The sequence below is a fragment of the Ctenopharyngodon idella genome, chromosome 10 (assembly GCF_019924925.1).
Source record: "Ctenopharyngodon idella isolate HZGC_01 chromosome 10, HZGC01, whole genome shotgun sequence".
NCBI lineage: Eukaryota > Metazoa > Chordata > Actinopteri > Cypriniformes > Xenocyprididae > Ctenopharyngodon > Ctenopharyngodon idella.
In genome coordinates this window covers 5,071,970-5,088,217 of record NC_067229.1, presented here as the reverse complement: position 1 = coordinate 5,088,217, position 16,248 = coordinate 5,071,970, and the positions used below count along the sequence as shown (strand labels likewise).

At 36.2% G+C, this 16,248-nt stretch overlaps 2 protein-coding genes across 2 annotated transcripts in view; one reads left to right on the top strand and one right to left on the bottom strand.

Moving 5' to 3' along the window:
- LOC127520217 (uncharacterized) overlaps positions 1–16,248 on the top strand; it is a 46,455-nt gene that overhangs the window by 17,733 nt on the left and 12,474 nt on the right. The window contains exon 4 of the mRNA XM_051908160.1: positions 13,531–13,683. Within this exon, the coding sequence (XP_051764120.1) occupies positions 13,531–13,683 (153 nt within the window). The remainder of the gene's footprint in view (positions 1–13,530; positions 13,684–16,248) is intronic.
- LOC127519838 (CD48 antigen-like) lies at positions 820–5,326 on the bottom strand. The gene is made up of 6 exons (XM_051907484.1): positions 5,166–5,326; positions 4,464–4,781; positions 3,517–3,801; positions 3,279–3,389; positions 3,072–3,133; positions 820–1,098 (listed from the first exon to the last, which is right to left on the bottom strand). Exons 1-6 carry the CDS (start codon positions 5,212–5,214, stop codon positions 1,051–1,053), a joined length of 873 nt encoding a protein of 290 aa, XP_051763444.1. The 5' UTR covers positions 5,215–5,326; the 3' UTR covers positions 820–1,050.

Sequence of the window (16,248 nt, the reverse complement as noted above, 5' to 3'; positions counted from 1 at the left end):
TATTTGTAGGTAAAGGGAGAGCAGAGTGGGAATGCAACAGGCAACATAAATATATGACTTGATGAATGTTGATTGTAGACATAACTGGTGGTAATGCTATGTCTTTTGTGCAGGTGACGAGGTGGTGGTGCTGGCTGAGTGGAGGAACCAGGAAGATGATGAAGGGAAACAGATGATGACAGACAGAAGACAGATCAGACGATACAGGCTGGTTCTCAGGTGAGTCGAACTGGTAGATATCTCAGGTGAGTCTAGGGTCTGTGGTGCTTGTCCTTGACATTGATGAGACCAGACCAGGATGTGAAGGGAACGGTGGCAGATAAACGGTGAGTAAACGAGGAAAAACATAAACATAAAGCATAAACATATAAGATGGAAATATGAAATAAACATTAATCTATGTTTAACTGACGTTGTTATTGTTCAAACAGACATAAGAGAGCAGTGCATTTTTAATGTAAGACATCTTATGTTCTTCAGCGGATCCTCTATAACAGCAGGATCTTTTAAATAGTGCAATTTATCGGTTAAAAGTAGTGCTGTTATTAGAGATGTGATTGCTTTGTACAGCACTTTCACTTGAGGCAGTAGAAATGTGCTTTATTAAAAAAAACAAAAAAAACAAACTAAACTTAGATGTGATTTCTGCTTTGGAAACTAGAGAGCGATGATGTGCTTGTGATATAGCTGCCAAAATATCTAGCAGATCACATTTTGTGTGTGATACTGTAAACCACTATGCAATGCAGTTAATATCCAATTAATTTTTTTAAAACTAATAAAACAAGAACAGTAAATGACAGTCAAAGAAGCACAGTAAAGGGTGGAATCAATATTTACTAATGAAAGTTACATTTCTATATGATAAACTAAAAATATAACATTTTAGTTGAGTTTATGGATGATATGCTATGGGCACAAACTAAATTACAACAAAATTTTAAAATTCCAACACACACGAAGTGAAAACAGGGAATAAACGTGAGCAAAACCAAAAGGTGTGAGACAAGGTCCAGTGTGAGCTCTGACATCAGTTCTAGTAGATAAAGATCATCGTCTTCTGGGGACATTTTCATACACAGACTCCGTCTTAGATTTCTGCAAAAAAAAAAAAAAACCACAAACTCAATCAGGAACCTGAAAGCGACCAGAAAATTAATGACAGACCAAAATTTCTCTCTGAATAATCTTGTTATTCTCTTAATAAAACCTTTTAAACCCCAGATAGGTCAGTGGACACAATTTTCTACCATTTTTACTCCAAGGTTTGATCTTGTATGCTGCGTTTTATTTTTAATATGCAAATCTACAAATGCAGACAAGTTTTTTAAACTACTACTGAATAGATTCTAACATGGAGTAGCAGGAGGAAATGACATCAAACATCTCATTCATGGCTTTTTAAACCACTAAATCATCAAACAGATTAAGTTCTGAAGGTTTTGTCATGACAGCCTCTGCACTGAGTAAGAATGTCTTTCACACTAAAGCAAAAGCAAAGACACTTGTTGCAGCACGTCTACACAGCAACCGATGGCCGCTAAAGCTGCATTTAACCTCAGATAATCATGAACCGCAGAGACGCTGCAGCTCGAGGACAGACTTCAGCACAGCTAACATGGGTAAACCGCTCTGTTCTACTTTCTGTCCTATAAAAGATGGTTTTATATGGTTGATTTTAGAATAACAAACAAATGTATCTATAGTTAGAACTGTTTTTATATGATTTTAAACAAAAGATTATTTAAATTATTAGGCCACAGTCACAGACCAGATCACAGGCTGGCTTTGCTGTAATAGTCAAATGTTTTTAGCCTACATGTAGGCTATAGGCCTAACTAATATACGTCATAACACTTTGTAAATTAAAAAAAGAAAAGAAAAGAAACTGTCATACTTTCAAGCAGACAGCAGAACATCAAAAACAGAAATGGGCTGTCCATAAACTAAAGACGCATCATAATGCAACAACGGAAGCAATCTAGTTCAGTCAAACGACACAATGGTCACTGTTCCTTCTCATTCGAATAAATGTGTAACCAAATGTAATTCATTTGTATGTATTGGTTTTTATTGGTGGTTCTCTTTTCCATGCTGTATTCGTGCACTCAGTGCGTTAAAAGACAACCTGCACTGTTGTTTACAAATTAATTCTTAATGTGTTAAAAAAGTACCAGGTCAAATGTCATGGCACCCACGTTTTAAACAGATTTATAGGTTGAGAAATGGTTTTCAAATGTCTATACTGTTTTAAGTGGATAAAAGATTTCACTTGGCTTGTGTATGACCAGTAAGTTAAAAAAAAAATCCAATCACTTTCACTTAGCGTTTACATGCACATTTTTAACCCGATTATGCTTAATAAGCCGATAAGCCGACAATGTGTGTGGTCATGTCAATAATATTATTAATTATTCTTCTTTATGATGCCAAAAACTATATCACCTGGTCATCTTTGCCAAAAAATATGTGTTTTGATAAACACTGTGACAAAGACCACAAACTCACATAAACAGCCGAGAGACAAACTGCCCAACTAAATGAAACACTGATAACCATAATGGCGACCAAACATTTTCAATAAAACATCAACATCTAAACCTTTGTTAATTCTCAAAAAGAACTTCAGTAGATGAATGACAGAAATAAAGTTAATCTAGTTAGTAATAAGTGAAGCTGGTAATGCTGTTTGTGGAGCTGTCAAAAAATTTTCAACATTAATTGCAGGTGCAAAAGTAATGTTGATTCAATGTGGGTAACATTGACACATCAACATTTATTTAACATTGTTTCGATGGTTGCTTGCTATATTAATTGATTTGTGCTATGATAATAACACAAATGATAATAGGCCTATCCTTGAAAAATGGAAAAACTAACACGGAGGTGCCAGCAGTACATATTTTTAGTCTAAATAACTCTCCTTTTGATCTGCTCCCTACTGAAGGTAACAGTGACAGTTGATTCGATAAACCACCCACGTCTGTTCACTGACCAACTGCTGCTGCAAACTTCAATCAGCAGGCTTCAATCACACTAACTGACTGCAACAATTTCCTGTAACTTCTTACCGTTTTTCGTGTTGTTGGTTTACACAATGCTGAATCAGTTCCGTCTTCCTCCTGGATCTGAACTGCATTTACAATAATCACAGATATGTTGAAACAACAAAGCTTGCAGTTTTACATAGAAATGTGTAAATCTGTAACAAATAAATGTTTCTGCTTCAGATGCATTATTTGTAGTTAATATTTGAAATTAATAATTGCTCTCTTGACCTGTTTTTCTACATCTCCTGCAGATGCAGCATATCGCGACTGCAGCTACAATCAACAGAGATCCAGCAGCAGCAGAGATCAACACTATGTACAATAAAGGTAGACCTTGATCTGTAATGGATGAAATAAATCATTAGTGTTACTGAATCTGTCTGTCCAATTGACAAAAACAAAACAAAATAAAAAAACAATAGATCAGCACATTAAATAAACACAGAGTATATGACCACTGCCATACCTGCACATGTGTGACAGAGCTGAGTGATGTCCAGATGTTGAGTCTGGTTGCTGATGGGATTGTTCAGCACACAGCTGTAGGTGTTTTTATCCTGATATTCCACCTCCAGAGGTAGAGAGAGACTGATGCTGAGATCAGACACACTGATGCTGGACAATAAACTGTTTCCTTTGTACCAGGAGAGAGTCACATGACTCACATTCACAGCTGAACACAACAATGAACAATTTGATGATGAAGAACATTGTGAAGAGTCTCTGGTAATGTTAGGAGTGGGCAGAGGAGCTGTAAAACAAATGTGGGTAAATCTAGTCATCAGTCTTATTTTCGATATATCATGATGACAGTCAGTGAGTGTTTCTCATCTCAAAATATATGAGTAAACATTTCAATATGTAAATAGTTAAAGGAACATTCGGAGTTAAGCTCAATCACCAGCATTTGTGGCATAATGTTGATTACCACAATTTATTTCTATTTGTCCAGCCGAAAAGCAGAAATCAATAGTACAGCCACAAGATATGAACAATATGAATGTTAACATGATTTTAGTAAAAATGACTTGCTAACCTTTGTCTAATTTTCACAATTCTGTCACTCTGACAACAGAACACATAAAATGACCCCTAAAAAATTATGATTTAAATAGCTTTACAGTTTAAATACTAGTTTCAAGAGAAGAAATATTGTGTTTCTATTAAATCATAAGCTTCACATTTCTCCTTTTAATCCTCATTGACTTCCTCTATCAGCGCCTTGCCATAAACTTTTTTCTTTTCTTGCCGTAATCTTCGTTTTTTTTTTTTTTTTTTTTTTTCAGAATTATTTTTGTGGTAATCAACATTATGCTATCAATTAAATTTAACTTGTCTTGAATCCAAAATATTCATCAACAATGTCCTAATAACAAGAATATATAAAGGACAGAAGAAATGATCTCTACTCACCATAGACAGAAACACTAAATGTTTTTGATGATCGTTTCGCTCCACTTATCAGTAGTTTATAAACTCCAGCATGTTCAGTTGTGATGTTTGTGATGGTCAGAGATCCAGTTTGATTGTCCAGCTTCAGTCTGTCTCTGAATCTCTCATCAGGACTGTTAGACGTAGAGAAGATTCCCGCAGCTCTACTGATTTCAGCTATCAGAGAGTTTTCAGCTCCATATTTCCACAGTATGTCTTCATCTTCACGTATTTCAGTAAGATCAGTGTATAAAGTGACAGAATCTCCCTCCATCACTGACACTGAATCACCAAACACACCTGGAGAACATGAACAGGTTCAAAACTGAAATCAGTTTATAATCTTTAGCAGCAGCAGAGATACAAATCAAAATAAAAGGTGACATTTGATCTTAATTGTGTTTTAAAGTTATCTGCATGAAGAGAAAAATAAACATTTGAAGTTACATGACAGGTTAAAAGTAAAACTTATAGTTTAATTCAGCTAGACACTTTCAATAGTTTCATATTTTTTTATTTGGCTCATTAAAATAAGAGACCTGAATCCAAAGTAGATCTCACAATAATACGTGTTAGATTTAATTTATTTCGGAAGAACAGCAAATGCAAATTTGAACAATAGCAGCAGCTTTATTTGTCGAAAACTGGAAGAAATTAGGCTGTCAAAATATATGTATAACTTACCAGTCAGACTCCACCAACACAAACTGAACAAAACAAACATCTGAAACATTTTCTCCAGTGTTTCAGTGAAAACTGATCTAATAAACCTATCTGCTGAAAACACGCAATCTGGTGTGTATCCTCCCCCCACTGAGTTTGATCACCCTACTATTTCACTCTCTCTCACACACACACACACACACTGTATGCGTGTTATTATATAGGCCTATATAAAGTCTTAATAGCCAGACAATGTGTGTGTGTGTGTGTGTGTGTTTCTGACTCTTAAGACTTAACTTATCCATTGAAAATAGTGCTGGGTGCTATACCGGTTTCAATTTGCATACAATATATTTAAAATACTACCATACCGGTGCATAGCTGACACAATTGCTGCATCTATTCAAGAAGAGTGCTATGTAGAGTGTTTTGAGAGGGTAACTATTAACTTCACAGAGCAAGAGTGCAACAATTCACACTACATGCAAAGACAACAACTGACAAACCAAGACTGAGGCCACATCCACATGAAGCCAGAGCTTTCCCTATCCAAATCTTTTTTTTTTTCCTTGTTCTAAAAACAAATTCTGTAAACACGGCATCATCTCAAGATATATCTGCGTACACACGAAACCACTGAAACCGACTCAAAACAATGCATGCCAGATCAGTATGTGGCACTATAATTCTGCCACAGAGATAGATTAAAAATGGAGAATAAGACTTGGAGCATGCGCAGAAACCTTAGTAAAGTTTATGGGGTGAAGACATCATTGTTCACAAAATATACAGATTGGCTGTACACACGAAAATGCAAGGGTGTCATTTTCAGATTTATCCACTCTGGGACCCGGTTTCAAAAAATAGCGGTTTCAGGCTCATAAAATGCCAGATCCGTCTGGACAAAGCACCGATACATCTCTGTGTGGATGGGCTCTGAAACACAGGGGAATGTATACACAGGATAACAAGAGGTTAACAAGGCACACCTGAAACTGATTAATCACTATGACAACTAATGAGGGTAACTACAAACAGGGTGGCATTAGGCACTGAACAAGGAAGTAAATACAGAAACAATGGGGAACAGAACACACTTCAAAACAAGAGTTCATAAACACAAAACCAAGACAGGGGAACAGTAAAATAAGCCTCAATAAACATATATCAAGGACCAATCATGGAAATCATATGAAAAAAAAATACTGTGAATACCACCCAGCACTAGTTAAAATTTTATAGTTCGGATATAAACACCAATGTTGTGGCAATCGCAAAATGCGTAAGTGACCTTTGAAACTAATGTTACGCTTGATATAGATTGTATCTATTACACTGTTAAGCCTGTAGGAGGCGACCAGTGACTGTTAAAATGTATTTGATAAAATTTGTTGAAAAACTCTGAACAAAAGTCTTCATTCATTCATTTTTTTACATAAGGAATTAATTTAAATTAATATATATATATATATATATTTTAATACACTCATTTATAACATTAAATAGAACATTTTGTCAGAACCTTAGACTACATATTATTTTGTTTGGCTGCCTAATGTTTTGTTTTCAGAATCATGGGAGAACTGTGATCTCTATCTCTAAAAAAATACAGATAATCCAGAGTCATAAATGAAGCTTAAAAGAAAATATGTCTGGCATCTAACTTATAGGCTATTAGCACTGATATTAAAATGCAGTGAGACTAGGATGTAAAATGTAGCGACAATCTTACAGACTAAGATGAAGTCTTTGTGTAGCCTACATTAACAAGGATTTGGGGCAGTTATAATGCATTATAATGGAGGATTCTGAATTTTTTTCTTATTTAAAATGTGGTGCTTCTCATCCAGTGTGTAAAGTTCTGCAAACCACACCCCTCTGTCATCTATGGACGAGTCATATACCTCTCAGATTTCATCAAAAATATCTTAATTTGTGTTCTAAAGATGTACGAAGGTCTTGCGAGTTTGGAACAACATGAGGGTGAGTAATTAATGACAATAATGATAATTTAAATTTTTTGAGTGAACTAACCATTTAACACTGATGGTTTTTGAAAGGTAGTTTCTGATTGTGTCAAATATGAAAAAGTAGTGGGATATTCTATTGTTGAATAGTCCTGATAAATCTGGATTTTAAAATGGCTTCATAATCATTCAGTTTTTGCCAAATGGCTAAAAACATCTGCCATCTCACATTGCAAGTCTTACTGAGGTGAGACACTAGCAGCTCGACATCTCAAGCTCGAGTCAAACTGAAACCTGCTGCGGTTGGTTTTCTTCAGAAACATGGTTTGATCTGCTGGATGGACAAACAGCTCTGCAGGAAAGTGGTCATTTGTTTCATCTATGTATAGGTGTAGGGCTTCTTCCTGCCCTGCTGTTATAAACCTCACAGTCACAGTCTGACTTCCCTCCTACACAGAATAGCTTTACAGTGAAAAAAAATTAATTCTTAAAAAAAATGATGTTTGAAAAAAAGTTTTACACATCAAAAAGATTGTGTTGAAGCCATTGGTTATTTGGAATAATTCACTTCTGTGTCTGGTGCTGAGTTCTGTGTTAAATATATTGTGGTACAATGAATTTTCCCATTAAAGGGATAGTTCATCCAAAAATGTGACCCCAGACCACAAAACCAGTCTTAAGGGTCAATTTTTTGAAATTTAGGTTTATACATCATCTAAAATTGCTGAATAAATAAGCTTTTTAATTGATGTATGGTTTGTAGAGTAGGACAATATTTGGCCGAGATACAACTACTTGAAAATCTGGAATCTGAGGGTGCAAAAAAATCAAAATATTGAGAAAATCACCTTTAAAGTTGTCCAAATGAAGTCTTTAGCAATGCATATCCACTCACAAAAATTAATGTTTCATATATTTACGGTAGGAAATTTACAAAATATCTTCATGGAACATGATCTTTACTTATCATCCTAATGATTTTTGGCATAAAAGAAAAAACGATAATTTTGATTCATACAATGTATTGTTGGCTATTGCTACAAATATACCCGTGCGACTTATGACTGGTTTTGTGGTCCAGGGTCACAAATAAATATTCTGTCATTTACTCACCCTCAAGATGTTCTATCAATCATTTGACACATAAATTTTATTCTTCCTATTATGGTCGACGATGTACTTGGCATATTATATTATATAACAAGAGATCAAAACAAGGCATGGCTTGTGTACTCATTATTGACGTACATTATGCTAAAGAACATACTCTTGAATCTACTCTGCAATCCTAAGGTCGTGTGTCCACCAAAGTGTTTTTTTCCTGAGGCTACCGTAGTTTTTTAGTTGTTTTCAATAAAAGCGCTGCATATTTTAAAATGGCAGCAGCATTACAAGGTGCTGAGGTGTTTTTTTCTGCGCAAAGTTACGAAAAATTGTCACTGTAACTTTATATCCATTAGTAAAATCACAGTGGAGAAGGGGCGAGACCACACCGACCAATGGTCATCTTACTTGTACTATGACTGAACAACAATGGAGGAGAATTTAATATTGCTTGTTTCAGAGTACTTATGTCTGTGCCAGATGGGATTCCCGGACTTTCACAATATTAATATGAAAAATAACGCTTGGAGAACATTCGCGATGGGTCTGCCACAATTGGTGGACACACGGCCTAAAGGGAATGTTCTATTTTTGCAAAGAAAGAACCAAATCACGTCCCTAGAAGTTTCACCTCCTACAAAGAAACAGTTGACTACTGACCTGTCCAAATTAAACTCTAAGCCCTAGCGGTCTTCCTCCAAGTTTACACTTTTGTGACGTAATGCTGCTTTGACTGTTCAGTAGAAGTCTGCTGTGGAACCCTTCTGAAACCTAAAATGACAAAAGGGACACTCTGCGGTCTTGTGGACTTAACAGACATGTGCACGCAGTGGTCATTGTAAGACCACAAGTGCAAATGAAGTGTGCCATTTGGGACAGGATGCGTTTCTGAATACCAAGTACGCATAGTTTGGACTTGCATCCTTGTTAGTTCGGACTTGACAAGTTTGACTCAGGAGAACGGACTCCTGAGGACAGAAGGATGCAAGTCCAGTGATTCTGCAAATGGTACTGACAGCAACATAGTGTCGGCCCAGATCCGGCCCACATCTGGTCCGCGTGTAATACACATGTACCAGATCTGGGCCACACTATGTTGCTGTCTCAGACAGCAGCTTTCTTGATAGCGTCACTCAGCTCGCTCTGGCTACTCCTGTTATCTCTGTATGTGTATTTTAGGCAACAATAAAACAAAATGTTATAAAACACCACTCTGCCTCTTTTCGTTTTCATTTAAAAAGTCTTAAACATATTGATAGCCACACAAATGTGGTTCAGCCAAACATGTTAGTTGATTATCTTTACTGCATGTATATTTATAACAAAACAAAATATAAAACACAACCCTGCCTCTTTTCGTTTACATTTTAAAAATAATTAACTTATTAATATGGTTTGGTAGCCTATGTGCATAGCCTACTCTAATTATCTTCACTGTAATAAAATAAAATTATAACATAAAACACAACCCTGTCTCTTTTTGTTAAATGTAAGTTTTAACATCAATAATAGCTGTTATAAAAGTATAGGTAAAAGGTATAAGAAGCTATACAATAAGAAATAAAGCAAAAAATTCAGTCAAACATACAAAGTCATATATAAAATCTATCTTTGTTTGCAACAGTTATGTTAACAACAATAATATAAATATATATGAGATTTGACTGCACACTCACTTGCAGAACGTTGCAGTCAAATCTCATATATATTTAGATTTATCTCTCTTGACCTGCTCCTCGGACGGAGTGCGGTTGTTTATGTCTTCTTTAACAACATTAATATGAAATGCAAATTTTAACAGGGGAACCCCGCCAAATACACGGATTTCCCCCCCGGAACGCGATTTTTACCGTGAGATTTTTTACTTTCATTTTCGGTAGGCGTCAATAGAGACAGCAAATACTTGTTTCCACTGAATCTGCATGGTTTTTCGGAGTAGAGGTGATGAGGCTCTTCATTTTCATCCTATGGTTTTTACAGCTTGGTAAGCATGTATGTGTTTCTGGTGAAAGACAAAACTGTGAATACCATGTGACGACCATTTTAATGGTATTCTACCGCTGTTTACGGAATTAGGCTATAGCCAAAAGAAATCTGAACCGGGAATGTTTCTAGACATTATAGCCTAAATCCGCAGTGCGCTGTCGTCGACGCAAATAATATCGAATGCATGTCATTCTTCGTGATTTGTGAATTCAGGTGACGTTGTCCTTCAGTCCGTAATCGGTCTCCTCTTTATAATGACTCTTATTGACATCTTGACCTGCTTGATTTGTGAATTTTTTTCACAGCAAAGCACTTGTTCGTAAACCTCTTTAAGTCTGGTAGTCCATAACCGAGCTTTGTTCACTGAACCATCATTTATTATTTTTAAATTACTGTTGTTTTAAGAGGCTGAGATTTGGACTGTTCGAAAAATCTAATTTTAACTCTTTTAGATTTTGATATCCAACGACAAAAAATATCCCCTTTCCTTACAACTTAATGTCCAAATCATTCAAATCATGTAACGCATGCAGTCTATTTCGGGACGTATGGAATCACAATCACGCCATATAGTTTTGCAAAAGAATAAAGTATTGCAAAGGAAAATAAAGTTTTACAAAAGAAGCATAAAGTATTGCAAAAGAAAAATAAAGTATTGAGCAAAAAAAAAAAAAAAATGTTTTGCAACCAAAAGAATTGCAAAAGAAAAGTAAAGTATTGACAGAAAAATAAGTTTTGCAAACAAAATAAAAAATTGCAAAAATCAATGACAGCTGTAAAATTTGATCCTATTTTATCTCTGCCACAGATATTTTACATGGTCATACTACTAATTCATTTGCAACGTTCCTTTTATTCTGCGTTTCAGTCAAGTGTGCGCTTGCGAAACCGGTTTCACTTTGCGCTGCACTTCTCTGTGCGTTTCACTTCATGGCATTGTTTTGACGTGGGGTGGAGTCACGAAACTGGGGCGTGTTCAGCCTCCCTCAAAGTGACGTCATCCGCTCGAGACGCAGATCAGCACAGATGAAGGCACCACCGCTGAGAGGCACGCGGGTGGACCGTTTCTTGTACTCACACTTTTACTAACATTAATATGTTTATGGTTTCGTTTTATTAACTGTATTACCCGAGTCAGGGGCGCAACTGCACATTTGCTGAGGGGTATGCAAGATCATGGTTGGCGCCCCCCCTAGCCTACATTGTGTTTTGTCTACTTGTGACTTTAATGAATATGACATTGAGCAATTGATATGATCAATTAATCCAGAAAATCCAAAGGATTCACATTTTCTCACATTTTTCAATATTCTTGCCACTCTATATCCCCTAACCCTCACACACAGAAAACTTCTGCATTTTACTGTCGATTTAACACGTTAATTAGATTAATTAATTACGATTTTAAAAAAAAACAAAACTTTAAATTAAATTTTTTAATGCACTTGCCCCGCCCCAAACCTATGTAGGTCATCTGATGAGGAATATAATGCAGGGCAACAACTCACTATGCGATGGATAGAGCTTACAGAATGCAGTTAGAATGGCCATAAAACTCAAAAAAATGCCCCTTATTGAGTTTTTGTCTCATATTTATCATATGAGTTAAGCAGTATCACAAAAGTAACGGATTTCTATATAACACGAGTGCTGTTTTTGTCCCAAATCAAATGAGTGCAAAATGCAATACTTATTTTATACGTAAGTTCAAAATAAGTTTATATTGTGTTATTTTAGACAAAATATTGTCTGGTTTGTTCAATTTTGCCAATGAAACTATAAAGACAAAGCAGAACTGTTCGTCTCCACGCAACACACAGCAGTGTTTCATTTCTGAATCTGCGTTTTGAACGTAACAAAAGTGATTCAGCGGATCATTCATAAAAGACTTGAAGCGGCGCTACACGCAGACCGACCGGTGTATGACATTAAAGACTTACAGTGATATAGGTTACGCTTACCAATTTCTTGTTATCCACATGGACATCGATGTCCTCATTTTAAGACACTGTTTTTCATTTTCATTTTCTTTTTTGCGTTTTCTGTTTTCTGTTCTGCGCCCCAGTAACGCTTCCCTCCTCTGTCCATTTTGGACACGTGACTGTCCGTAACAGAGCAATGGCTCTTGTCGAAATGGTGAGCAGTTGATATCACTTGAATTTAAAATGCTAAACAAACATTATTTTTCGACAAACATCATTTTTAAATTTATTTTAAACATTTTATTCAAAAAGATTTTCAAAGACGTTTTGGCACAATGGCGCCCCCCTCCGTGCGGCGCCCCTATGCACTGCATATACTGCATACCCCATTTTTGCGCCACTGACCCGAGTTAATAAGGCTTAAGTGAAAGAAGTTAGAGATCGGTTAAAGTCTTTGAGGATACTCCTGAAATAGCCAGCATCTGTTGTTTATTTCTCTCATTGTGCACACTTTTATATTGATGCGGTTCTGTGTATCACTACACGACACCATTAGCAACCACTCTTAGCAACGTAAACTGTTTGTACTCAGTTGATATTGTTTATTGAAGCTTACTGTATTATGTAGAAGAGTATTGTGAGAAAGAGATCGAGTGAGAGAGTTTATTACCTGCATTCAGATTTAGCATTTTCCTTCAGGTCAGTCCTATGTTCATAATGAAAAATCTGTTTAAATGTCCGATGTATTATCTTGTCCTTTTAACAGATAAGGTTCACAACAATTCGGGCTTTTCAATGTAAAAGTCTTCGCTACTGACTGACACACACATAAAGACAGTCTTTGCCGCCATCTAATGGCGTAATAATGTAACTTCTGTTGTTGTTCACGGTCAGGGACTATTTTTTCTGGCGGAAGGAAGGCTTTTAGTGAAAACTTACTTCATGAAAGTTGCATTGATACATATTTTTGGCTTTAATATTTGTATTGTGAGGTAACTGTTTTATAAAAGCAATAAGGTACTCGAGGCTAGTGCTGTATCGTGAATAAGTCACGGCTGAAGGGTGTTGTTAGGCATGAAGCGATGGTGCCTTCATCTGAGCTTGACTATGCTGATTACCACCAAAATGTTTAGATCGTTTAGAAATTTCCAGAAAATCAAAATTCACTATGCTTGTTGTGTCCTACTTTCTTTGAAGTGATTTATGATTATGTGTTCCTTTCTTCTCCAGGTGTGTCTGGTGTTGATATAGAGAGAGTGTCTGTGATGGAGGGAGATTCAGTCACTCTACACACTTATGTTGAAACAAACCAACAAGAAAAGATTAAATGGTATTTTAATGGCATTCGCATCGCTCAAATCAGTGAATATCTCAGTAAGATCTGTACAGATGTTCAGTGTAATGAAGGAACTGAGAGATTCAGAGACAGACTGAAGCTGGATCATCAGACTGGATCTCTGACCATCACAAACATCAGAACCACAGACTCTGGAGTTTATCAACTAAAGTTCATCAGCAGCAACAGCATCAGTGAAAAGATCTTTACTATTACTGTCCATGGTGAGTATTTAATGAATGCTTATTCACAATGTGATTACATCAGTTACTTTCAGAGCTGTTTATTCTCTTTACCTGTGTATAGTTGCGTCCCATTTGTGGACCCATCCAGTATATGACCTTCTTTTATCCATTGATTTGTTTAAATTCATATACTTATGTTTGGTTCACCGGGAATCCAAAGTGCAGAGGTAAAAGAAAAGAAAAAGTAAATAAAATGTGTGGACAAATTTTCAGGTCTAGAAAGAGAATGTGTTGTGGTTGGACACACAATTAGATAATAGATTTTTAGGGTAAAACACTATTATTTTGAAGTGAAAGTTAAAGTGAGACTATTGGGGTAAGATGCACCACTCAGTAGCATGTTGTTGCTTTTGTTTTTGCTTATTTAATATTTGTAATTCATGTTAAATGTATTATTTATTCTATTTCATACATGGAATGGATTGTATAGGTACATTTAAAACATCTCCATTTATTATAACCTATAGGCAAATTGAGCAGAATCATTAAATCTGACTCATAGTTTATTCCTGTTTGGACTCTTAGAATTATATAGAGTAACTCATATGTATCTCTTTGGTGGATTCTGGTATTTGAATTTCTTTATGAAATTGAATGATATTAACAATTTTCGATTTTGTAGTATAACACTGTTGCTGTGTCCGAAATTGCATACTGAGTAGGTACTACATTTTAATTTACTTTGTGACCGTTAAAAAAGTACATTCTATATAGTTTGTATATGGTAGTATGAATGAAATTCTGATATACTACATTTGCCATGTTGTCATTATCATGTGACCTACCAGTGTCAGATGCTTCACATTACTGCCATTCCTAAATCCCCTCCCGTGGCCTCATGGGATTGTAAAGTGTCCATTGAACGCGCATTTCAGGATCTTGCCGGAAGTAGTAGGTCACCTGGGGACTTTTCGCCTACATACTACTCATTTGGGTATACTATATAGTAGGGAAGTATTTGATTTCGAATGCAACGCGTCTACACCAAATGCGAGCAGCGGGATGACGCGTCCAGTACACTGTTTCTAGCTGTATATAGTTTCTAGTAGACAGTTTCTAGCTGTATATAGCTGCGTGACCGTAAAGTCGCCTTTCCACCATCTCCGACAAATGATAAGCCACAGACCGGCAGTCATTAATTTTCAGTGTAGTATACAGGAGCTGCGTAAGGTAAAAGTGAAAGTGATGTGTAGCCAAGTATGGTGTCCGTCCCATACTTGGAATTTGTGCTCTGCATTTCACCCATCCAAGTGCACACACATACAGCAGTGAATATTGAACATACACACACCGTTTTTTGCTGACGCGCCCGGGGACTGATTGGGGTTTAGGTGTCTTGCTCAAAGGTACCTCAGTTGTGGATAATGAGTCTAAGTCCACCCTAAGTCCAACTCTCTAACCATTAGGCCACAACTGTGCCCTACTTTGAATGCGCAAAAATATTTGAACTTCTGCGGCTAGACTATAGACCGCCCAATCGGATGTCATGAATTCTATTCAAAACTATGGGTGCGAGGTGAGAATTACCAGTATATTTCCACTAAAACTTCATTCTTTAAACACTATTTCTTTAAAATGCCATTCATAGATACTTATGGGATAAATTATAATTTTATAATTATTTAATCATTATTTACGTTGATTAGCCCTAGAAAATTTTACATATTGAGGGTCATTTTTCAGATTGAGGGTCATTTGCGAATATATTCAGACATTCATTATATTCATTCAAAACATTCATTATAAAACGGATAGTTCTGGCCCTTGATTCTAATTGGTTGAGCCGCGTCCGAAGCCATCGTAAAATTCCCAAAAACATACAGCTTACCACATTACATAAGTATCGCTGCGCCACTGAGTGTGTATGTTGCTGCGTCAGTCTTACCAACCACTCTTAGCAATGTAAACATGTTTGTTCTCAACTGATTTTGTCCATTGAAGCTTACTGCATTATGTTGAAGAGTATTGTGAGAGAGATATTGAGTGACTGAGTTTATTACCTGCATTCAGATTTTCCTTCAGGTCATTCCTATGTTCATAATAAAAAGTCTGTTTGAATGTCCGCTGCGATCTTGTCCTTTTAACATTTAATGGGTTTTCCTGTGCCCTGCTGACACTGACAGCGCTAGTCAAAGCATTTGTCATTTGCGTCTTGTTCTGTGTTCACAGCAAGTTTCAATATAAAAGTCTTTGAGACTGAGTGACTCGCTCATAAAGACAGTCTTTGCCTAACAGCGTAATAATGTAACTTCTGTTGCTGTTCATGGTCAAGGACTATTTTTTCCAGCGGAAGGAAGGCTTTTAATGATTTTACTTAATGTAAGTTGCAATGATACATATTTTTTGGCTTTAATATTTGTATTGTGTGGTACTCTGCACCGCGTCATGCCTAACCCCCAAACTGTTATAAATTCACTGTAAACCACAGCTTCTTGGGGCTTATTGCTTTATTTTACAATGGTGAATAATAACGAAAGTTAACGGGTGTTTCACAACCAATTTGAAAGTTTCATGCAACTGCCACTAGGGGGCGAAATGCAACTA